The 24841-nt window shown below is 42.6% G+C and overlaps 2 protein-coding genes across 4 annotated transcripts in view; both read right to left on the reverse strand.

The window, feature by feature from the left end:
* efr3a (EFR3 homolog A (S. cerevisiae)) overlaps window positions 1-24841 on the reverse strand; it is a 127610-nt gene that overhangs the window by 93965 nt on the left and 8804 nt on the right. Inside the window, exon 1 of one of the 3 annotated variants that reach the window (XM_074649980.1) lies at window positions 18021-18146. The exons of the other annotated variants lie outside the window; for them this stretch is intronic. Within the exon in view, the coding sequence (XP_074506081.1) occupies window positions 18021-18045 (25 nt within the window). The 5' untranslated portion in view covers window positions 18046-18146. Of the gene's footprint in view, window positions 1-18020; window positions 18147-24841 lie in introns of those variants that run through there. 3 annotated transcript variants of the gene reach the window in all.
* LOC141776402 (tripartite motif-containing protein 16-like) lies at window positions 2101-6067 on the reverse strand. The gene is made up of 2 exons (XM_074649932.1): window positions 5810-6067; window positions 2101-5537 (listed from the first exon to the last, which is right to left on the reverse strand). The coding sequence occupies exon 2, from the start codon at window positions 4945-4947 to the stop codon at window positions 3262-3264; it is 1686 nt and encodes a 561-aa protein (XP_074506033.1). The 5' UTR covers window positions 4948-5537; window positions 5810-6067; the 3' UTR covers window positions 2101-3261.

The following is a 24841-nucleotide window of genomic DNA, read 5'->3' on the forward strand; positions in this document are numbered from 1 at the left end:
GGAGTTCGGGCTGAGGGACGGAGGCGGCGCGCCACACTGTGATCATCAAAAAAAAAAAAAATAAAAAGGAAAAAGGGATCAAAACCCTGCTTTCCTTTTCCCCACGGTGCGGAGATATACGTCTGTCAGAGAACAGAGAGGAAGGCCTTCTGGCTCCTCTCCTCCGTCTGTACGGATCCAGTTTGATTCCTAAACCTGAGACTGAAGGATGACCAGTAAAAAAAGGTTTTCTTTACAAGCAGCAGCTGGATCTGATGAACAGATTTACGGTAACAGCAGGAAAACTGAGACGGTGCCGAGTACGGGAAGCACAGCGAAAATTCAATCCTAATCCTTTTAGTAGCGGATTCTTTGCTCAGATCAAATTGCTAAATAACTGAATGGAGCTATTTTATTTTTATGTTTATTTCCATTGTGGATTTCAGAAATATCTGAAAGTGTGACAGCAGATACTTTGGGATGGATTCATACCGATTCTAAAGCCAGAATAGTGTATGGACTCTGAAATGTTATATTTGTTGGGAGTGGAAAAAAACTCTGAAATGGCATTTAAATCAGAGGCAAAGTGAAACTCTTGCCCTAAAATAAGTCTTCAGTTCAATCAACCTGGCGTGTAAATACGACAACATTCCATGTGTCATTAGGGCCGTACTAGATGCCCGAACCACCTCAACTGTACCGCCGGTACAATAACCTTTTATTTTGATGTTAATACAATGTACCAGAATTCAGGAACGTGTAGGATATTGCTGCTGACATCCATGTAATATTACGTCACAACGTCGGCTGTATCGGCCGTGTGTTTACTACGTGTTTATTTTCATATGGAGCGGGGAAGTGAGATCGGATCACAAGTGGTCACTGGAGACGCATTCTAATGCCAGGTGTGAAGAGACGTACTTAAAGCTGTCCACTTGTGATACGATCACTGAGGACGCATGTTAATACCAGGTCTGAACAGGGCCTAGGACGCAATCTAGTTTTTTTGCGGTGTCATTTGTACGCCACTCAAACGCCTGCAGTTATGTTAAGGCAAGAATAACACTCAGGTAAGACGTCATGAAAAACACATCAAACGCTGGCTGGCCCCCGCCGGGCGCATTTCATCAGAGGCGTTTGGTCGGCTTGGAAAGGCTTGGGGCGAAGGTGGCCTACCCAGACCTCGCCGCTTGCCGGGGCCGTGGACAAAGTGCTTGCTTTTGTGGTCTGGTGGTCTCAAAGACATTCGTGGCCCTGGTACTCCATACTCTGACACTTTGTCATTTTCTTTTTTTTTTTAAAAAGACTATTCATTTTTTACAAGTTTACCTAAAAAGAATCCATATAGATAGGACATGGGATGGATTACAATCATAAAAATACAATACAAAACAAAAACAGTGATGAAAATGCCAACGCCTCTAATGCCAACATGAGTCACACGCTCCTTTGACGACATTCATGGGTTTCTATTTTGGCTTTCAAATAACAGGTTTGTGAAGACGGGTGGGGTCGTGTTAAGGATGACTCCAATGCGTCATCGAGCCATGATTTCAGCCCTGCCTAAAAAACCCTGAACACTCCACAATCCAGTCCTACAACGTTCACAGTCTTTGCAACATCTTTTCAGTCATTACTTTCCAACATTTATAATGTGTTCAGAAACAAGACTTTCCTTTACACGGCCTTTAAAGCTTCTATCTTTAAAACTGAACCTGCTGGAGCCTCTGAAAGACAGTAAAGTCAGTCGGGATCGCCGGTCTCAGACGGGTTAAATAACTAATTTCATTTTAAGGACTTCTGAAGGCACAAACTATTATCTGCATAAAAGATGAAGTTATGAAATAAGTGATTGGACAAAGAGCCAAATGGATTTCTTGAAAATGTCGGCTGTAAAAAACAGCAACGAGTGATAGAAAACTGCTCGTTTGTGTGTGACGAAGCTGTTTTAGTGAGGAAAGCTGAAAGGACAGAGACCGACTGACAAACGCTCTCCTGCTCTGAACATGAACTCTGGACTTTGTGGTGTTTCAGGAGGCCTCAGTTATTCTCTCATAGTAGTTTCACATGTTCTCCACCAGCTGTGTCTGATACTCTGGAATGAAGACAGGAAGAAAAGACTTTGTTCACGTTAGTTTATTCATCATGTGAAGCGTCACTTTGTTCACACATCTCATCAGTAAAGTCTGTTAAAGGATTCAATGATCTCATGTTCACCATCAGCTGGTTTGACCAGAATCTCAGCCATGAGAAAGAGAATAATGAATGATCTCCTTATTGATTATGATCAGGAGGATTACACTTCTACAATACCTCAGAACAACAACAACATCACATCAATGTGATTCTAGATCTCTTTACAAAGAGAACAGAGTATCTAGAGGATAAAGGAGGTCTTTGTCTCTTCAGAGCCATGCAGTGGAAGAGACACAACAACATACAAATACATCACTACAAATATTCATCACACATTTAGAGCTCAGAGGAGTTTACATCTTCATGTAGAGAAACATCATCATCATCATCATCATGAGCAGTGAAACAGACACAGGACGGAGCGCCACCTGAAGACACTCAACATTTACAACTCACGAGACGACGTCAAAGTACCGCCCACAACGTTTGATTGACAGCTGATCTCTGTGCAGTGAAGACATGACGCAACAATAAGCGAAAAAATATGAGTTTAAGAGTTAAAACCAAGCGTGAACCTCCGGTGCTGAGCAGTGAAGCCGATGCAGAAGTGCCAACAAACTGCAGTTCCTCTAACGGCCACTAGAGGCTCTAAAAGAGAGTCAATCCCCACAGACCTCCATGTTAAAACTGTACAGCAGAAATAAACATGTTTACAGCCTGGTACAAAACAACTGTTCTGTTCATGACGACTGAATATTTATATAACTCACCCGTTTAAATTATATTAAAGTTATGCATAATTAAGGGCGTGGCCTCTTTGAGTGACAGGTGGGCGCCGTCACAGCCGCTAGCCGTCTGCTAGGCGTCACCTCAGCTAATTCCAGTCATTGAGCTCTCAGACGTGTTTGGGGAGAACTTTTCATGCAACATCGGACGTAGTAAAGGCTTGCTCTGCGGGGCGTCGGATGACGGTCTGGATGACCTTGGTGTCCGCATCGGTCGGTTTCCAACAGGATATCAGAAACTGTCCTTGTTTCACGGTAACTTGGCTAAATCCTGGAATAACGTTACCGGACAGCGCCATTCGAGTCTTGTTCTAATTAGCGATCTGACAATTTAACCCTCTGTCCCTTAAATGACTTCTGTCTAGTTGAGTTTACAAAACTCAGCAGTGTCTCCATCATTAAAAAAATTATCATGAAGCCCAAGTCCAGCATAGAGAGGCTCAGTGAATGTGGTCTGGACTCTGTGGAGGAGAGTCATGGTTTCAGAGACGCTGTAGAAGGACAGAATACCTGCACTGTGATCCAGGTACACTCCTACTCTGGAGGACGGAGGACCTGAGACGGGGGTTTTAACATTGTTGTACCAAAATGTATAACTGTTATTGTCACAATCTAACGCCCAAGATTTGTCATTGTATCCAAATCCACATTCACCCCCCCTCCCTGCTCTGCTGATACTCTTGTATGCGACTGCTACATAAACTCCTCTCCCTCTCCACTCCACCTCCCAGTAACAACGTCCAGTCAGACTCTCTCTACTCAGGACCTGATCCCAATTAGTGAATCTGTCTGGGTGACTAGAATAAGACTGATGTTGCCATGTTAATGTTGCTTTTCTGTTCCCCTCAGATAATAACAGCAGTGTGTGTGCTGTGTTTGGATCCAGTGTGATTTCTTGTGAATACTGTAAGAATCCAGCTCTGGTCTTGGGCTCTGGTTGTGACAGTAAAACATCCACTTCAGTCACTGTCTGTGAGACGTTTGTCCATTTCTCTCTCAGAACGTCCTGTAGTTTATCTCTGACTTCTGACACAGCCGCCGTCACGTCCTCAAAGTAGCTCAGAGGACGGATATTGATGCTGGATGAGTGTGTAGATTCACTGAGTGGTGACAGTGAGGGGTAGTTGTGTAGAAACTGATTGTGATCCTCTGTGTGTGACAGCAGCTTCAGCTCAGCGTCTCTCCTCTTCAGCTCAGTGATCTCCTGCTCCAGCTTCTCCTGAAGCTCTTTGACTCGACTCACTTCACTTTTCTGCTGGGATCTGACCTGCTGCTTCACATCACAGCTTCTTTTCTCCATGAGACGGATCAGCTCGGTGAAGATCTTCTCACTGTCCTCCACTGCTTTATCAGCAGAGCGATTGACAGCCTCCACCTCCTGTTGGAGCAGCTTCACATCTTTCTCTCTGTCCTGGATCCTCTGCTGGATGTTGAGTCGACTCACCTCCAGCTCTCTCTGCCTCTCGGTCCTTTCTGCTGCAGCTGAGACGGTGTCGTGGCCTTTATGTTCATCCACAGAGCAGAGATAACAGATACACTGCTGATCAGTACGACAGAACATCTTCATCACCTCGTCGTGACGAGAGCAGATGTTCTCCTGGAGCTTCTTGGAGGGCTCCACCAGCTTGTGTTTCTTTAATGGAGCCACATCATAATGAGGCTGGAGGTGTTTCTCACAGTAAGAGACCAGACACATCAGACAGGACTTGAAGGCTTTCCGTTTCCTCCCAGTGCAGAAATCACAGGCCACATCTTCATGTCCAGCATAGCAGTGATCAGCAGGAGCAGCTTGGAGTCCAGTCTTCTTCAGTTCCTCCACTAAATCTGCTAACATGGTGTTTTTCATCAGGACAGGCCTCGGTGTGAAGGTCTGCCTACACTGAGGGCAGCTGTAGATCTTCTTCTCATCCTCTCCATCCCAGAAGCCTTTAATACAGTTCATGCAGTAGCTGTGTCCACAGGAAGTAGTCACCGGATCCTTCAGTAGATCCAGACAGATGGAACAAGAGAACCTTTCGTGGTCCAGCTGAACTCCTTGCTGCGCCATTTCACCTCTCAGAGACGACGACTGTCTGAGTCTCACTTCCTGAGAAGTGAAACTAGTTTGAGCTCTGATCTAAACAACATGTGCACTGAATGCAGCCTGTCAGCTCTCACTGCACCACCATGTCGGTTACACCCATCTTCAAAACTGTAGATCTGAAGGGGAGGGAACGAGGAAATAAGAGGACAGAGTGCAACTGGTTGTGTTTGAGAGGAGGAAGAGGAGGGAGAGGAGGAAGAGGAGGGAGGGGTTATCAGGCTCTGGTTCATTCCAGGAAGAGGAGCGGCACTTTGTTTCCTCAGTTACAACAGAGCCTCGGTTACAACACGCTCTTTAGTTGTGAAATACTTCTCGGGTCGTATTTGTGACAAATCAGAAGAAATACAACTCTCACAGCTCCAGTTCAGAAATCTCTGAGAGGGACAACTTTCAGCTGCTTCCTCTTTTGACGGACAGTCTCAACGCGGCAGCGAGCAGACTGCCAAATGCTACCGCAGGAAGACTAGAAATCTACAGTTCACAGGCATATGGTGCTGTTTACGCAACACCACTTGAGTTTACTTGTGCTGAAGAAGCACATCTGCTCTGCACGGCTGTGTGACCATGTATGAGCAAGAGCTGCACCCACCAAACCACCAAACCACCAAACCACCAAACCACCACGCCACGGCTCAGTCTGAAGGAAAGATTAACCAACCAGGATAAATATTTCTTTATGAAGCCGTTTCACGCAGCTTTCACTCCACAGAACAGACTTTTAAAGCATTGTGAGAGCAAAAGATGAGATGGAACTGTATTTATACTGAAGGAAACTAGTAGGAAACACGCCTTGAGCAGATACTCTGTCAGAAATACAACAACAGACGAAAAAACTGTATATGTGCATTATTGTTAGCAGTAGCAGTGACTTAACACAGCTCTAATCCGGCTGTAAAGAGTGATCATTAAATAGGGAGGCAGATATCAAACAGGGTTATTGTAGTAAACTGAAACTAAAACGAAAATAAGCAGAGAAAATAGTGTTAGTGAACTGAAACTAAATAAAAACGATATAATATATCACTACTTGGTCTGTCAGAAGATTATATCGTGTTAACACAAATTTGTTTTAACGCCACTAATTTCTTGAACATATTAACGCAACTTGTGATTTTTAGGTTGTAGCGGCTCAGTTTTAAAGCTAGAGTGAAGATACTAGTATCATGTGAAACTAGGAAACCTAAAGAATCCATCGGTACCAACCATGTCATGTTGTTAATTGATTTCCAATAATAAATATATACATACATTTGCATAAATCCAGCATATTTGCCCACTGCCATGTTGATAAGAGTATATTAAATACTTATTATTATTATTATTATCAATAATAATAATAATAATAATAATAATAACAACAATAATAATAAATACAAAAATCTCCCTTTAGGGTACATTTTGAACAGATAAAAAATGTGGGATTAATCACGGTTAACTATGGACAATGATGCGATTAATCGTGATTCATTGATCGGCTGCATTAACATTAATGTACAAGAGAGTGCAGCTTTATAATCTTACAGATGATATTAGTACTGGATAGGAATCATGCATCGATATTAAACAACACAGATCAGTATCAAAAACTAAATGTGATGTTCTTGTTAGAGACACATCAGCGGCTAATGTAACGAGACACGTGACAGATCTGTGCTTCAGTCCCAGAGGACACGAGAGAGACAGCAGCCGCGACGTCCATCACGTGACTGCAGCTGCAGAGAAGTGATGGCGAGCGTCCAGCGGTAGACCGAGGCACTGGACCGTGTAATTGCCATATACCATACAATTTATGGAGCTCTGCCATGCAGCTATACTGAGCACAGCCTTCAGGTCTGAGACACACCGTCACAATCACACACATTTTGAGAGAAACTAGGATTTTCTTCAGCCATTGTTAAAAAAACAAAAACAAGCCAACAATACTTGCTAGCCAGCGTTAACTAACGTGTTCAGAGAATTATTCTGCCTCCACTTAACGCTCCACCTACAAAATACATCATCACGTTAACAGAAAAGGGGTGTATATATATATATATAATAACAATCTGAGCCTGTCAGTTCACAAACAAGCATTTTAAGTGGACGTAAAATGACGGCAGCAGGTTGTTTTTAGCGGCTGCTGGGATCCAGTTATCCTTTAAAATAGAAGATGTACCTCAGTGTTTTACTGTATTCAGACCTGTGGACTTTACTGCACATTTACATGGACTGAAACACCGACGCTGAGGACTCAGGTAGGTTTACGTTGGGATTGGCTAAAACATCAACATCACAGAAGTTAAAAAAAACAATTCATCCAAGTGTCCAACATGTGATGTTAAATATAGACCAAAGTTGTTGAGCTGCTGCTGCTGATGCTGATGATGATGATGATGATGATGATGACCGTGTATGGAAACAACGGTGTCTCTGCTCCGCCGGATGACTGACAAGAGACAGAGACGCTCATTTTCTGCCTTCAGCAGGAATATGAACAAAAGACCGTCTGGGTTCATTAAAATGAACAAGAACAAAAGAGCCTAGTTTATAAAAGAAGCACATTTACTGGGAGCCTAAAACTATTCACCATCTTAGCTATTAGCAAAAAATGGGATTTACAAAAAGAGAAGGAAACGTGTTCAATTATATATTAAAAGAAAAAATAAATAAACAGGATTCACATCTTTAAAGGTCCCATATCGTGCTAATTTTCAGGTTTATACTTGTATTTTGTGTTTCTACTAGAACATGTTTACATGCTGTAATGTTAAAACAAAACTTTATTTTCCTCATACTGTCTGCCTGAGTATACCTGTATTTACCCCTCTGTCTGAAACGCTCCGTTTTAGTGCATTTGAATTGCAACGGAATTGCGTTGCTAGGCAACAGTTTGGGTCCATGTTTACTTTCTGTCAGCTGATGTCATTCACATACACTGCAACAGGAAATAAACTAGGACACATGTAGAATGTTTACGTTTAAAACCGTGTAATTGTCTAAATGTTGTATATTTGTGACATCACAAATGGACAGAAATCCTAACGGCTCGTTTCAAATGCACAATTTCTGAATACGGGCTGTTTGTGTATTTCTCCATATATTGAGCGTTTTGATACTTTAACAGTATTTATATAGGACTTAAACCTGCTTTATAATATAAAAGACATGAAAATCTCACTTTTTTTTACAATATCGGACCTTTAAAAAGGGCTGTAATTAATAATATGTAGATTATTTCTTTCAATTTAACAACTGATCGTTTAGTTTTTTAAAGAGAAAACTTGGAAAGAAAAACTGGTGCTCATCATCAGTTCCCAAAGTCCAAGTTGGTGTCTCTTGAATATCTTCTTGTGCCGGACCAACAGTCAAAAAAATCAATGTCATTCACTTCACAATTATTTAACTAGAACCCGAGACGTAGTTACAAAACATCTGTTTCATAATCATCTATTTATAGAACATATGAATGTTATTCCGTTTTGAAAACCTGAGGTCTTCAGCTTTCAGAATCCGTGAACCGACTGCATGTAGTCCAAACTACGTCTTATTACGAAGTATTTTAACAATAAAGTCGTACAGAATATAAACTTTGTAAATATATTACTTGTTTGTTTTATGTGTAGCTTTTGATTTTGCAAATTTGAAATCAATTAAAAAATGCAAAAAAACAACGGTAACACTTTATAATAACCATCCTTTATAAATGATACATTGATAATTAATTAAACTTAGTTAATGGTTATTTTACTGTTAACTAATTATTTGAAATGCTATAATTTATGTTATTTTAACACTTTATTCTTGCAGCCATTATAACAATTTTTATCCTATGTATCTGTTAACGATTACGGAATTATTAGTAAACCTTTAAGAAATTGTTTATAAAACATATATAAACATTATAGATGGATACTTGTAACACTTTGTTATAGGTTAATTAATCGGTTTGTAAACCGTCTATAAACATTATTTGGATGACTATTATAAAGTTACAACTGATGATTATAATACTTTGTTAAATGGTAAATAAATACTTTATAAAGTATCCATAAACATTATTTAGATAAATAGTTAACACTTTGTTAAATGTTAATAATTGGTTTGTAAACATCTATAAACATTATTTAGATAGTTAACACTTTAACAAACACTATGTTGTAGATAGCTATGATACAATATATAATTTATAAATGAATTATTTCATATTTCACAAACTAATATTAAAAATAACAGAAAATATAGCATTACTTATAGTTAGTAAACATGATTAATTATCATTTCGTTGTTTGTTAACAGTAAAATAACTATTAACTAAGTTTAATTAACTATCAATTTAACATTTATTAATGAAGATTATTATAAAGTCTTACCAAAGCAACCGACAACTAGTCAAAATACCGAAAACGCACACTCTCATTTAAATACCGAAAACTAAAACAGGAATCATGAATCATAAAATCCACAATCAATACTTATTGTTTATCATGGCTTTGCTGGATCTTGGCATGCTCAATCAACAGCTGATCAACACCTCGTTAACTTTAATCTGTGCTGCGATTTAACTCATATAAGAAGCAGATGTGAGGCATTAAAGAGACATGTCAGTATTTCATGTGTTATTTTCACTTTAGCATAAACAACCTGCTTTAATAAGTCATTTTCTTATGACCTATATTGAACAGCAACAACAGGAACATAACATAACTTTTACGTGGTAGATGTTCTGTGATATAAATGTGGTCTAATATCTTAATGTCTGTAGACATGTATCAGTGATCTTTATGAGCAGTGAATCTCTGGAGTCAGAAGCAGCCTTTTAAAAGAAGATGCTGTGTGTCTTTTAAGCCGGAGCAAATCCAATTAAGCGGGATTGCCTCTGAATGAATCTCCATCAGCAATCAAATCTCCTCGATCTGCCAGAGACTGAATTAAACCGATCAGGACTTCAGCCATCAATTAATCCCGCGGCAAAAGAAAGACACTCCAGGAACTCGGCATTCTGGGAAGCACAGCGGGCTCAATTTACACCCGATTTGAAATGAGAGAACATCGGGCTTTAAAATACTTCGCTGTGAGGCTGCGGGCGTGAAACTGAGCAGGTGACGGCAGCACTGATCGGATAATAAGACGCACGTCTCCAACATCGAACCCGATTTTCCTCGTAAAGGCCGTTACACACTGGCAGCAGGGTTTTTTTCCAGTATTTCGCACGTCAATATATTTTTTTCTAACTGTTGTTTTTGTCATGAATACTTTCACACAACGAGATTATGACGCGGTGAAAAAACAATGTACTTTTTTCTGGAACAAGGTCGATTTGTCTGAGCTTTATTTGCATCGTGAATAGTAGGGATGGGACAATTCACCTATCTACAGTTTCAATACTATCACGATACTTGGGTGGCGATTGGATGTGTATTGCGATTTTTAAGTATATTTCAATTCTAAACTTTTTAACACTAGACCATGGGGACAAAGTTGAATTATACACTTCTGGGTACTTTTACTTTGGAAAATCTCTAAATGAATCCAGTAAAAATGTTAGATTTTCAGCATGTATGTAGTCAGAGATGTCCTGAAGTCAAATATATCAGTCATTCTCAGAAATTATTTATTGTCCAACAACTCAAAAATAAAAGAATAAAAACATTTCCCTTACAAATTGCAAAAAAACGAGATGGCGACGGCCAAAAACCAAGAGTGTGTTCCAATCCACGTACTTCCAGAAGTACACTTCAATGTAGTGGACTTTGTGCAATTTCAGCGGGGTAGGGTCGTCTCAAATCGAATACTCTGCGGCGCACTGACCGAAAATGACGATCGCAACATTTGACCGCGGCTCGCTACCCGCCAAAATATCTTCTGAAAAAAAATTAAAGCAGAGTGGAAATGACGTTTCCAACGTCGTCGCCTACGCCTACGATGTGTCCTCCTGTTGGCTGAAAATGCACCGGTATGTTTACGTATTGTTTTATTCTGTTACCTACGTATGTTTGAATAGTGGTCGTGGCTCCGCCCCTTCCGCTACGTAGCCAAGATGGCGACAGTTGAGTGTGGAAAGTGTCCAGCGTTCCACACTCAACCATCTGACCGTTAGAGTACAACATCCGGGTACTTTGAGTGCACTGCATTTTGCCGTACTTCCCAGTGTGAACGCACTTATGCACTCAAAGTAGTAAGTGTAAGTACAGAAGTACGCGGATTGAAACACACTGCAAGATGGCGAACTGAAGGCTTCAAATTGGTAGTCCACGGTGACTACGTCTTCTTCTTATATACAGTCTATGGATCACGCACATCCAATGCTTATTTCTTCAGTTATCATTGTACTGCTAGGTAGTCATGAGGGGGGGAACCAAAGCAGACAGCCAACCTGTTTGACATTCAAGAGAATGAATCAAACAAAACATTTTTAAAAAAAAGTTATTTTCTTCCAAAAATAGACTTGAAGAAAAAAAGAAAACACCCGTTGTGACGGTGACCTACCTCACTAAAAGTCACCTGAGATAGAAACCTACAAATCAAAGCTCATTGTCAGCTAAATGTCTGGAGATGGAAGTTAAATGTCAGCAAAATGTCTGAAAATGTTAATGTGCAACAGGTCAGGAGGAAAGTAGAGGGAGAAGGGATTTCTTTACGCTCGGGACAAAAATCACATTTGGTTTTCTGGCTGAGAGGTTTCAGACGGGTCAGACTTCATCAGATCAGGAGTCAACAGAGAGCCGTAAACCACAAAGTGAAAGCGGGGCCCGATCTGACGTCTGCTGAAGTTTGACTCTTCCTGACCGAGGGGAACTGTCCCGGATCACTTCGGTGCACAAAAAAACGGCAATTTTACGTCCGTCTGTCACTCAAAATATGTCTAATCTGATTTCAGATTTCATGCTTCAGCACCAATGTTTATCCACGTGTCCAAGATACCTCACACTCAGATTTTAATGAAACCCTGGAATCAATCAAATACCCCTTTTAGGACGTTTTTAACCTGTTTCACCTCCATTATCTGAGGCAACACGTAGCCTCGAGCACACAAGCTGAGAAAGTGCGGCATCATTTACACTGTTAAAGGTCAAGGAGGGATGTCATTTTAGTGATTTGGACAGTTTATCCGTGGAAAGAAGGTTAATGTAATTATAACTTCAGCTGTTAATTTTGATCCCACCTGCACTGACCAAACTGGTGATTCCCCCCCTTGAGCTCGGCCTTAATTCACCCCGCTGATGATGACTTTTCTAAAGTCAACGGGAAAGAAACTTCTGCGGATAATGCCGACCATACACTAGGAGTCTTGGAAAAGACTTTTAAAAGTCTGAACCCCTCTCACATCTAAAGACAACGTGTCTAAAGTCACAGAGTTTTTAGTCACAGCATATAATATTTTGCAAAGACTGGGGATCTTGCAGGGTCACTATGTAGTTGGTTGCACCACCAATAAATCCAAAAACGCGGATCCCCTGCCGTGTCCTAAAAAAGATCTAATAGAGGAGCTTTGTGGCTCCAAGCTATAGACCAGACCGGCATGGCTTTATGTCTCCAAGGTATAGACCAGACCAGCACGGCTTTATGGCTCCAAGCTATAGACCAGACCAGCATGGCGTCCTCTCCGAGGCTGCGCTCCCTTTTGGGGGAGAGAAACTCGCCGTCACAGGAGAGGAAATGATGAAAAGCTGTTGTGCAGCGGGTTAATGAGGCTTTCACATTGAGATCTGAGGCTCAAACGATACGTGAATATTCACCGTCAGTGTGTTAAACGGCTAAATGATGCTGGTGACGGTGACTAGCATGGCTATCTAACGTTAGCTTGAGTAATACAGTCGTACATTAAAAGGGACTGTTTGTAACTTTTTAAGCGTATAAATGTAGCGGGTCGGCACACATGCGCGTTCGCATATGCGCACTCGCGTGTAGCCGGAGCCTCGTCTCCACTGCCTGCTCTCCTTCACTCAGACGGCGCGCGCGTCCTCGCTGTCTCGCTCCACCTCTAGACGTGAACGCGTGCTCACTCCACACTGCAGAAGAGTTAGTTTAGCTCTGAGAATATCTAGTGAATGCACAGTGGACGTTTGTGCAGAAATAACTGCTGCAGCTCCTCCAGACCAACAGAGGTTTCCCGTGTCTTGTGAAGTGACGGAGCTCTTCAGAGAGTTACGTTGTCTTCTCGTTACCGACCGGGTGCCGGTGTCTCCTCTGCTCTCTCCGGCTGTGGGCGGAGAGAGCAGGGAGACTCGCTGCAGAGCCCCGCTGCTTCAGCCTGCACTGAGACAGGAAAAGCCAACACTAGGATCAGATCTAAATCATGTTCATGGAGAGACCTTGGTCTGGTCAGATAACATTACTGCCAAGCAGCTGAAATATAGAGTGATATTGTGGTTTTAGCTGACGTGTGTCGCCTCACTGTTTTGAGCGATGCTCGTTCAGGTATATTTAGAGCGAGCAAGCGCGAGCCCGACACTGACTTTCGTTGATTTCACGGCCACAGGCGTCGCTGTTAACAAGCATTTATGAAAGTTATAAATAGTCCCTTTAACGTTACAGCAGCATCAGACTGTCGTCTCCAACTAAATCTCAGCCTATAGATCAAACAGCTGGTTATTTACAGACAACACTTAGCCTTACATTATGTCTTAATGTTCTTTTGCACTCTGTCGCAATGTTCTTGAATGTTTATGTAAAGCACTTTGAATTGCCCGGCTGCTGAAATGTGCTCTACAAATAAAGCTGCCTTGCCTCGCCTTGCCTTGCCTTGCTTCACGGGATTCAATCAGATACGTAGAGATGTCTGGATCAGTAATATCCGGCCACTGTGTTGGACGGAGGGAAGACTGAAGGGACATGGTGGCAATCAACCTTTATTTATTAAGGTATCGCCAACGCTTAGGTTCAGGCAAGGTCGCAAAATAACTATTAGACATGTATAAACAAACGTTTGTATAACAAGAGATGAATCCATACAGACTTGTCAAAATTACAATCCAAACATACTTTCTTTCCCCCAAAAGGGGGCGTGGCCATGACTTTTTACAAAATACCCATACGTGCCGGTCTGACGTGGTTTCAAGACTACAACTAGATTCCTTTTGAGATGATGTCACATCCTGCTACTGGTGGAAATTATCAAGAAGAAAAACTGTTGAGAAATCCCCGGTGCAAGCTAACGTTAGCTACTGGAATGTTTGCTATTAGCCTACGAGCTAACTGTATGTTTCAGTTAAAGATTGCTGACTTCACTTGAAAAGTGATGTGCAAGTTGCAGTCAGACTACCTCAAAACTACTCCAGCACATTTTAAATCTAGTCTGTGAAACAGGAAAAGGCTTAGTAAAACTAGAAGAAGCCTCCTCAAACACATCCAAGTCTGTCTTCAAGCAAAGTAACGAAGCTGCTCCTAAATCCAATCAATCAATGAAGTACAAGGTGATAAATAAATGGAGAGAAAGAAAATATTTGATCCATAATTCAGTGTCAATTAACTTCAATGGCTCTTCGCAATCAAATAAAGACAACGGTAAGATAGAAGCTGCCACCGTGGATCATTTTACTGACAGTGATATGGACTCCACAGTCGATATTTGCATTAAAAATGCATTAATCACTCAACAGACTCTCTATTTGAATCAACAGTCTGGCCTCTGTGCTATTATTGGCTACTTAAAGGGCAAACACACACACACACACACACACACAGTTCAACCTTCAGCTACCTACAAATGGAGGTGACTGGGCAAATAAGGCTGCTGGCAAAATGGCAAAATGGCAATAAGATTGCATAAGATTGTGCAGAATTCAAAACTATACGGGTAAAATATAACATCTTAAAATCCCAAATGAACACTTTTTTTGTGTGCATTTATGTTTCAAAATGAAAGCATGCTACAGTATCAGTATGTCTGCATGTAAACATTAAGACTGGGATGGTAGACCTATCTCCCGATTCGTAACTATCATGATACTTGGGTAGTACTGTTAACTTTTTTACCACTAGACCATGGGGAAGAAGTTGAATCATACACATCTAGAGACTTTTACTTTGGAAAATATCTAAATAAATAGAGTAAAAATGTTTGATTTTCAGCATGTAAGTAGTCAGAGATGTCCTGAAGTCAAATATATCAGTCATTGTCAGGAATTATTTATTATCCAGAACCCAAAAATCAAAGAATAAAGACATTTCCCTCACACATTAGTGGTATTTTAATTTTAATTTATAAGGAACATGTAATGTTTTATACTTCTGGTGAATATAATCCATCAATCACATTTCCATAGATGTATTTTGTATATACAGTTCCCTTGGTTAACATCTTATTTTGAAAACCAGACGTAGTTACTACTTCCTCTAACTTCTCCAAGGTGGTCTCTAGCTCTCCCGTCAGCTCCGTTCTCTTTATCCATCCATGGTCAGCTCCATCGGGGCCGTTTCAATGCAGAGAACATAAATGTCAGTATCTGGGTGCTCTACAGTCGTAGCATCGGCCCATTTGACCACGGAGATGAGAGCGACGGCCGGCGGCTCGACCGCCCAATACCGCCGTACGATAACGTTTCCTGTCCGTGACAGAGTCAGCATGCAGCTTTAGCTCTGCTCTGTCTAGCTCTGCTTTTCCTGTCAATGTGTGAAACCCAAAGTGTTTCCATCCTTTACTGGATGTGTAGTGTTTACCACGCTGGATTTAACATGTGAGGATGCAGTTTGTACGTTTTATACTTTATCATTCCGGCTCGCTGCAGTTTGTTTTGGTTGACGGATACGGAACGAATATGATGTCATGTTACTCAGACTACAACAATAAAGGCGGTAACTTCCTTCTACCTCCACATAGACTCAGATGAAGTACATTATGTCCACTCCTCAGGTTCAGGTCAGGTTTACACATTTAGTTGCTATATATGCATTTCAATGAGGGGTCCTCACAAGTATAGAAATAGAAACATATGTGTGTGTGTGTGTGTGTGTGTGTGTAGCAGTGTGGGTGGGATTGACTTAATTGAGCATGAAAGTCAACAGCTGACCTCTGGTGCTTCAGCGCTGCCGCCAATCAAACATCTGCCAGCCCGAGGCTCAAGGACGACCGCGAACCACCAAAACAACCACACACAGTCCTTCATGCTCAGATTCACCTGTGGACACAGTCTGCATGGAGACAGCAGCTCACGGAGGTCTGCCTCACTCACCGGTGGAGGAACGCTATAGTTCTGTATAATCTCTGCCAACTGGACGAGCAGCTTGCTGTCTAGTGAAGTGAGCAGTGTGTGGATGTTACTGCGACTACACTTCCTGGGTCATATGAGGAACACATGTTCACGGTGCATGATGCAAAACCTCCAGATTACAAATCAAGTTGGGGCGACGAAGGCCGCCAGTCGCGCCGCATCACATCTCACAAAAAGTTGCACTTGAACACACCACAAAAACTACAGCAGACGGCCAACAACCACGTCCGATCTGCACCTGAGAGGAAATAACTCTCCTCACCAGCAGGCGGCGGTAGTCTGTATTCGTCATTTAAAAAGGGAAACAGGAAGACCGAGGACGGCGGATATACAAGCCTAAATTGTCGCCACGTCACGCGACAATGGCGAGGGAACGCTCACTCCGGTATGCCGTAATGTTACGTTATGAAGGGAAGACGTCTGGTACCGGGGCCGTTCACAGCTAGTAGGGCCGGTTCCAGCTAGCAGGGCCAGTTCCAGCTAGAAGGGCCGGTTCCAGCTAGCAGGGCCAGTTCCAGCTAGAAGGGCCGGTTCCAGCTAGCAGGGCCGGCTTCAGTTAGCAGGGCCGATTCCAGCACGTAGGGCCGGTTCCAGCTAGGAGGGCCGGTATAGTAAGCAGGGCGGTTTCCAGCTAGTAGGGCCGGTTCAAGCTAGCAGGGCCGGTTCAAGCTAGCAGGGCCGGTTCAAGCTAGCAGGGCCGGTTCAAGCTAGCAGGGCCGGTTCAAGTTAGTAGGGCCGGTTCCAGCTAGCAGGGCCGGTTCCAGCTAGTAGGGCCGGTTCTACTAAGCAGGGCCGGTTCCAGCTAGTAGGGCCGGTTCTACTAAGCAGGGCCGGTTCAAGCTAGCAGGGCCGGTTCAAGCTAGTAGGGCCGTTTCCAGCTAGCAGGGCCGGTTCCAGCTAGTAGGGCCGGTTCTACTAAGCAGGGCCGGTTCCAGCTAGTAGGGCCGGTTCTACTAAGCAGGGTCAGTTCCAGCTAGTAGGGCCGGTTCCAGCTAGTAGGGCCGGTTCCAGCTAGCAGGGCCGGTTCCAGCTAGTAGGGCCGGTTCTACTAAGCAGGGCCGGTTCCAGCTAGTAGGGCCGGTTCTACTAAGCAGGGCCGGTTCCAGCTTTTTGGGGACCCATATGCAAAATCGTGTTTTTTGACCAAATGCTACTTTTTACACATAAAAAAATATTTTTTGCTGCATCATTGACATCAAAATCAAAACAAAAATGCAAATTATGAATAAAAAAAGGTCACTTTGAATGATTAACTAATGATAATGTAGAAAAACAAAGACAGGGGTCTAGTACGGTCAACAAGGATGAACAAACTATGAGAGGTCTACGGTGATTACAACGGCTGCCAAACCGGTTTTACCCTCTGAATGTAATGTTTGTATACAATAAACCCGCCTGGACACAAATGCATAAATGAAAAGATGAAGACATCCTGAGTATAAACATTTGAAACTTTCCAGGAGCTAGAATGCCGTCAGTCCCGCGCAGACACCAGTGACACAGCATGAGCTGCAATTCATAAAAACAACCCAGCATCATCATCATATTGTGGCTCATCCCCCCTCACTTGTTATGACCAACATGCCGCCACACCGATTGGTCTCGAGGTGCGTCAGTCGAGCGGAAACCAGGCAGCTGATTGGACGGTGGGGGGGACGGAGTAGTGCTCGATGGTTCAAGACAGAGAGCAGATCGATGGCCGCCGCCGTGCAGACTTGTTCACCGAGACACAGACTCTGTTATAACCTCCCTTACTGTGTCACTGTCACACACACACACACACACACACATAGAGGGAAAGGCTGTGCACACAAACACAGGCGAGTTAGACATTAGAAAGCCCCCTACCCGACTCGTTGTTCTCTGAATCCATCTTGTTGTGAGACGAAACTGAGGACGGCCTGCCAGGTGGACCTCGACGCCTCCGTCTCTCTCTGTCTGTCTGTGTTTCCAGCCTCTCTCTCTCTATCTCTATCCCCCCCCTCACAAACTGACTCTCATCTCTGACCTTGCAGTATTTGTGTTTCCCCTCGCCGGCAGCAGCAGCAGCAGCAGCAGCAGCAGCAGCAGCAGATCTGCTGAAGGCTGCAGGTGAAGCTGCAGCGCTGCACAGTCGAGTCCAAAACAGCTAAAACGCTCAAAACCTCTGCGGTACCGATTCCCCTGAGAGATGACGTTAAACACACACACATGCACACACACACACACACACACGAGATATGAATGTTTTCTGGGATTGTGTGTTGAAGGTGTTTTAATCATCCTGATTGGAGTGCAATTATGCAGATTGACTGCGAGCGACTGCTGTTTAAATGTGCGTGCCGTGTCTATTTGCATGTGTGTGGGCCTCTGCTGTTGTGTAACTGATTTTTTTTCAGTGTGTGTGTGTGTGCTTGAGCTTCTATCCCTTTGAGGACCAGTTATTAGTTTTAGACATCAGGCATGAGGCTATTCTTTTAAAAGTGTCTGGAAAAGTGAGGACATTTAGAGAAAATTAGGACGTTTTTCAAGACACTTTGGGAAAGCGAGGACAATTTCTCCATGATGAATTAGGGATTATTAACTATGTTAAGCCATAAATAAATAGAATTCATGAGTATTAAAGGGACGGTATGTTACGACGGAGTATTAGGGCCACATTGAGGGGAAAAAAAAAAATTGGAGATTTCCGGAATAAAATCATGAAATTCAATAAAGTTGTAATATTACGAGAAAAAAGTCAGAACTTTATGAGAAGCTTCGAATACCTTTGAATATTTCCCATCGAAGCTTCAAAGCCCAATAGATGGTATTCAGGACAGCCCTACAATGTATAAAAAGTGAGTACAGCTTTATTTGGACATTTCTAAAAAAGGACGACATTTGAAAGTGTTTTTTAGAAATGAGCATTTCTAAAAGAGCGACGTTGGTTTGAAAAGTGAGGGCATTAGAAATGGTGCACATTCATTTTGGAGAGCATTAATATTTTATTCGATACTCACATAATAAAAGACTTGTTTTAAAGGGATAGTCTGGATGTTTCTCAGTGGGTTTGTATGAGGTACTTATCTATAGTCAGTGAATTACCTACAGTAGATGGAGAAACAGCCAGGAGTACCAGCACGGGAGCAAAGCAATGCATTCAAAATAATTATAAAATAATAATAATTACAAAAATAAATAAATAAAAGCAATATTATATAAATACAAATAAAAAAATTAAATAAAAAAAATGTCATACAATTAAATACATAAATAAATAAAAAGTGGAAATTAAACAAAAGAGTAAATAAACAAAGGAATTAAATCGAAAAGTAAATAAATAAATAAAAAGCAAATTAAAACAGAAATATCAATTTATGTCACATTTTATCAATTAATTAATGACTTAATTTATTTTTAATATTATTTGTGCTACTTCTAATGACATATTAATTTATTTATCAAGTCATTTATATATTTATTTTTGATTTTGGCAGGTTCAGTCTTCTATAGTTGTGGACGGGGGCAGCAGCTAAACAGATTTTAGACACCAAAAAAATGAAAAATCAACCTCAGTGTTCGCTATAATTAGAATATTGTCAACACTTCACCTTGCCGTGAGGCAGCTGTACAGTCTGTGTTTCTGACAGGTAACTGAAGCCGTTATCTATGCTCTCAACCAAGCAACCAGACTCCATTGAAAAAAAACAGTAATTTTACCTCACAGAACACGGAGCTGCTGGTTTACTGCTGCCTCGATCGGTTAGTTTGTGTTATTGTGTTTTAAAGGGTTAGTTCGGAATCACCAAAGTCACACAATAACACAAACAAACTAACCAATCAAGGCATTAAAGCATCGTTTTTTTTCAATGGAGTCTGGTGGCTTTTATTCTAAATATAGCGTACACTTCAACTGATATTGATTTGTTTATGTGTCTAAACTTGAACGATCAATTATCAAATCACAGTACTTTTCTGACCATCAACTAATCGACTAATCGTTGCAGCTCTATCACGGTCCCCTTACATCCTGCGCCTGCAGAAAATTCCTCATTTGCGACTCATAATTTTTGTTTTGTTTCGTCACTTTGCTAATTATACAATCGATGAAAACAAATCTTCACCTCCACCATATGGGAAACCCTCAGGTCAGCGTGTTCAGACATTCTTTCCACCGATTTCACAAACAGCATCTCACATCACATCCAAAAAAAGGCCAGACTGCAGAGCCGGGGGGGATCGCACAGCGAGCGTCTGGACCGCTACCGTCTCTACCGTCAACTAATACATGATACATGATGCTGAGAGCTGAACAAGACGACCTCACATTCAGAACAAAAGATGGAAAGATGCAAAGATATGTCTTTACATATCACGCTCGGCTGATAATTTAGCAGCAGGGAGAGAAATTTAAATACTGAGATGAGAGGCATTGTGGGAGCTGTAGTTATAAGAGTCTGCAGCACAACACAGGGCAGCAAAAGGTTTGCAAACTATCCGGTGATTTGAACAACGTACCTCGAGTGAAGGTTAGACTGACATAACAGGATGAAATTCTAATAAATATTGAATAACGGCAAGTACATGTACCCAGCACCTGAAATATGTGCATATTTTTCTGAGTAGAATGAACTTTGTATGAACAAAAATTAACATTCACTCTCAATTTGGACGAGTCCTCCTTTATTAGGGCTGTCAAAGTAAACGCGGTAATAACACGTTAATGCAACGTGCGATTTTTCCGATCGTAGCGGGCTCAGTTTTAAAGTTAGCGTGAAGATACCGGTATCATATGAAACTAGAAAACCTGATGAATCCATCGGTACCAAACATGCCATGCTAGATTGTTGCAAAGGAGGGGCAATAACGCTCCAAACTTAAGCTAAATTTTGGCGAGGAAAAACTGGCGTTCTGTAGTGATTGGACAATTCGGACGTCGCCATTGGGCTCCATAGCGCCCCCTAACGCGTCAAAGGCCATAGTTTGGACAAAGTTGATCCTATATTCATGAAATTTGGTAGGCGCATCCCGTTCATTATTTCAGACATATTCCTAATTGGGTTTCATTAGCTCTGCCCACCTGGAAGTCGACCATTTCGAATTCTGTGCATGTATTTTAGGTATACTTTTACATACTCCTCCCTAGAGAGTTTATCTTTAACTTTGCGATACTACTCCTAGAGGATTCAAGAGATCCGTCTCAAAGTCCCGACAGCAGAATCTCGTAAAACACCTTCACGATGCAAAATTGCGAAGCTTTTTGTGTTTTTCGCGAAACGGCGCTGTTGTTGTGGCGGCGCGGCGAATTTCGATGTTTCGACATGACACACGAGGCTGTTGTAACTTCACTTTACATAGTCCGATCTGCCCCAAATTTTACAAGCTGGATAAGAGTCCAGGTCTGAAGACATATACGTGCCATTATGAGTGATCGTCATAGCGCCACCAATTTACTGTACATTGTCCAATCAGCCCCAAATTGGACATGTTTTATAAGAGTCTTTAACGACACACGCTCCACGCAGAAAATACCTTCTAACTGTTGCGTGCATTGTCCAACTTTCATGGATATACACGGCAGCGGGTACCCACGACGTGCGCAAAGGGGGCGAGGGCCCGTTCAACGCTGCTTGCAGCTTTAATTGATTTCCAATAATAAATATATACATACATTTGCATAAATCAAGCACATTTGTCCACTCCCATGTTGATGGTTGGTACCACTGGGTTCCTTAGGTTTTTATAGTTTCATATTTATATGATGAGTATCTTCTCTTTAGCTTTAAAACTGAGCCCGCTACAACCGAAAATATTTGCGAGTTGTGTTAATGCGTTTAGTGACGAAATTAAAACGAATTTGCATTTAAGCGCTATTATCACGTTAACTTTGAAAGCCCTAATGGTTACGTAGCTTCGGAAAACCCACCACACCTTTCTGACGTCGAATTAGAAGGGCAGCGTCCGCCACGTTCTCAAATTTCCCAAAATGAATTGACATATTTCAGCATTGCTAATGTTTGTCATTTTAAATGCTGTTAGAACTACAAATGAGTGACATGCATATTATTTCTCTTCCTTAAGTCTTTTCAGTTTCCTGCTTCCATTCACTTCCTCTGATTCAGTTCATCATAATTTACATACAGATACTTTGTCGTTAATCTGCACATGAATGCTGTTTTTTAATTATAACATGCAGTAATTCCCGGTATCTGTGAGTGAAAACACTTTGCATTGACTGAAGTAAACCTGTTATTTCCTGCTCAGCCAAACATTTCACATGCTGCTGCTCAACATCTCTGTACCGACACCTGTCTGATGTCGATAGAGACACAAGAAAAACATCCGACTACAAAACAACGCCAGAGGAGAACTGTAAAATCCTTCAAAAAGTGCAGCAGAGCAGTAAGCCGAGCGTCACACAACAAGCGCACACACAGATAAAAGCTTCCCTCTCTGCAAAAGATGCGACTGGCTGGCGGAGGAAACAGAGGGAGGCGCGCACTCCTTTGAAGTTATATTTAGGCCAAATCCTCCTTTGCAGAACAAACCGTCTTCCACTGTGCATACAAATCACGGCCGACAACTGAGGGAGGAACCGTCCTAAGAGCACACAGGAACCGACTGCACGCACGCAATTAGCCGGCGGAGCATCAAAACAACGCAGGCCCCGCTGGGTCGGATCGACTTTGATTCCTTCTGCGTCCCGAATGCTCCCGTTATCCACCGGGGAGATACAGATGCATGCTGGGTGACCGGGTTCTCATCGGACACAACTTGTAAGATCTGAACACACAGACGCCTCGCTGCAGGTGGTCCACATCCATTTAGACCGCCGTTTCTCATCGGGGTGTTCAGAGGACATCAGGGGGGGCGCTGGAAGCAATATTTTTGTAATGGGGGGGGCGGGGCATTGAGGTGTTCTTGGGGGGCGTTTGAACTTACTGCAACATTAGAAAAGCTGCCAGTTTACACCAATGGCCCTGGGGGGGAGAGAGGGCACAGCGAGCCCTTTGTCCCAGGTGCAGCAAGGTCTGGACGGGGAGCGCTGTAAAGCTGCGGCCGCGAGCCACCTTCGCCCTGAGCCTTTCCAAGCCGACCTAGAGCCGGTCGCGGCGCACCGCCTCGTATGCGGGACTCCCCAGCCTGCCGTGTGTCGCTCACACCCTCCAGCTGGCTGTTAACGAGGGTTTTTTGGCACAGAGAAGTACTCGTATCGGTACTCGGTATCGGCGAGTACCCAAATGTGAGTACTTGTACTCGGTCTGAAAAAAAGTGGTATCGTTGCATCCCTAGTGTCAAGTCAGGAATGTTGACTCTCTCCTCCTTGGTATAACCCGTGGAGGAAATTAAGAGTTTCTTCTTCTTGAAAGCATTCATTTCTCCCGAGGATACACGGTGAACGCCATGTTATCGTCGTGGCTACAAATTTACAAGAGGGATATTCTGCTGTCAGACTTCCAGTGAAGGCAACTTAGCAACCGACCCTCCCGTTTTTCATCGCCCTCTCCTGATTTCCTCCCAGGGTCACAATTCTCCCGTATTTCTCCTGATTTATGACAAAATTTCAATCTTTTTTTCCTTTTCGTTAGTCTGTTTCTGGACCTGAACAGTGTGTAATGTCTCTACTGTTTCCACCCGGACGACAACAGAGCTACACCAACTGTCGTTTCTCGGGGGAGGAGAGCAGTCTGTACTCGCGACACAGCGCAGATTGAGCTCATGTTTAGGAGCCCGAAGTTGAGCTTTGCTCAATGCAGCGAGAAAGCCGTCGTGGTGCGGCGCAAGCTGTTAGAAATAACGGGTTTCAGAGTGCAGTGGTGGCGTCGTCACGTTGTGTCTGAAAGGACCTTCAGTGAGTAAGAGAAGCCAGTTCACTGCGCTCATCCTTCAGTTCATGTCAGCCTACGGTACACACTCGTCTCCTGAGCGTCTAGCAGCGATTATAGCTGCTCAACTATCCAGATTCTAAGTAAACTTTATTTTTCTACTCCTCGTAGATCTTAAATCCTTTAATATAATAATAAAGACTCGTTGACGTATGATTTGCCGCAACGGGCTAAAGCGTTCAATGCAGCGTCTATGTATATATGTCTATGGTTAGAACTATAACAGAAGTGTCACTTTAACTGCCCGTTACACAGTTTTGCAAACAGAAACAAAGGTTTCAACACAATAACATGGAAAGTAAAAAGTAATTCCCAGCAGGCATCCTTCCATCCAGCCATCCGTCTCTGTTGCTTTGGTCTGAAAGAGCAGCAGCAGCAGCAGCAGCGAGAGTGAGTGACGGCAGCGACGGCGGGTTTGTCCTACATAATGACTTAATTGAGGTGGTTAACACTTTGAGGATAATGAGAGCCTCTAGACCACAACAGACCCAGGAGTGAGAGAAATGGAGCAACACACACACACACACACAGGAAATGAGTGTTGATTATTAATAGCAGCAGCACTAAACGCCGCACTCAGACAAATCAACGCAGGTCCGTCCACTTCCTGTCTACTGTGTGACTCAAACGCACTTCAAAATATTAGAATTCATGACTCCGACTGGAGGACATATGTTCATTTCATTTCTCCAACAGACACACTGGAGGGCCGGGACGATACACCGATCTCCTGATTCAATACCATCACGATACTTGCTGATTCAAAATGTATTGTGATACTGAAGTCAAATATATCAGGATCATAGTCAGGAATTATTTATT

The sequence above is a fragment of the Sebastes fasciatus genome, chromosome 11, assembly GCF_043250625.1.
Source record: "Sebastes fasciatus isolate fSebFas1 chromosome 11, fSebFas1.pri, whole genome shotgun sequence".
Classification (NCBI taxonomy): Eukaryota; Metazoa; Chordata; class Actinopteri; order Perciformes; family Sebastidae; genus Sebastes; species Sebastes fasciatus.

Bases quoted from the DNA above. Each gene is read 5' to 3' on its own strand.
- LOC141776402 (XM_074649932.1), bottom strand. From the start codon at position 4,947: ATGGCGCAGCAAGGAGTTCAGCTGGACCACGAAAGGTTCTCTTGTTCC.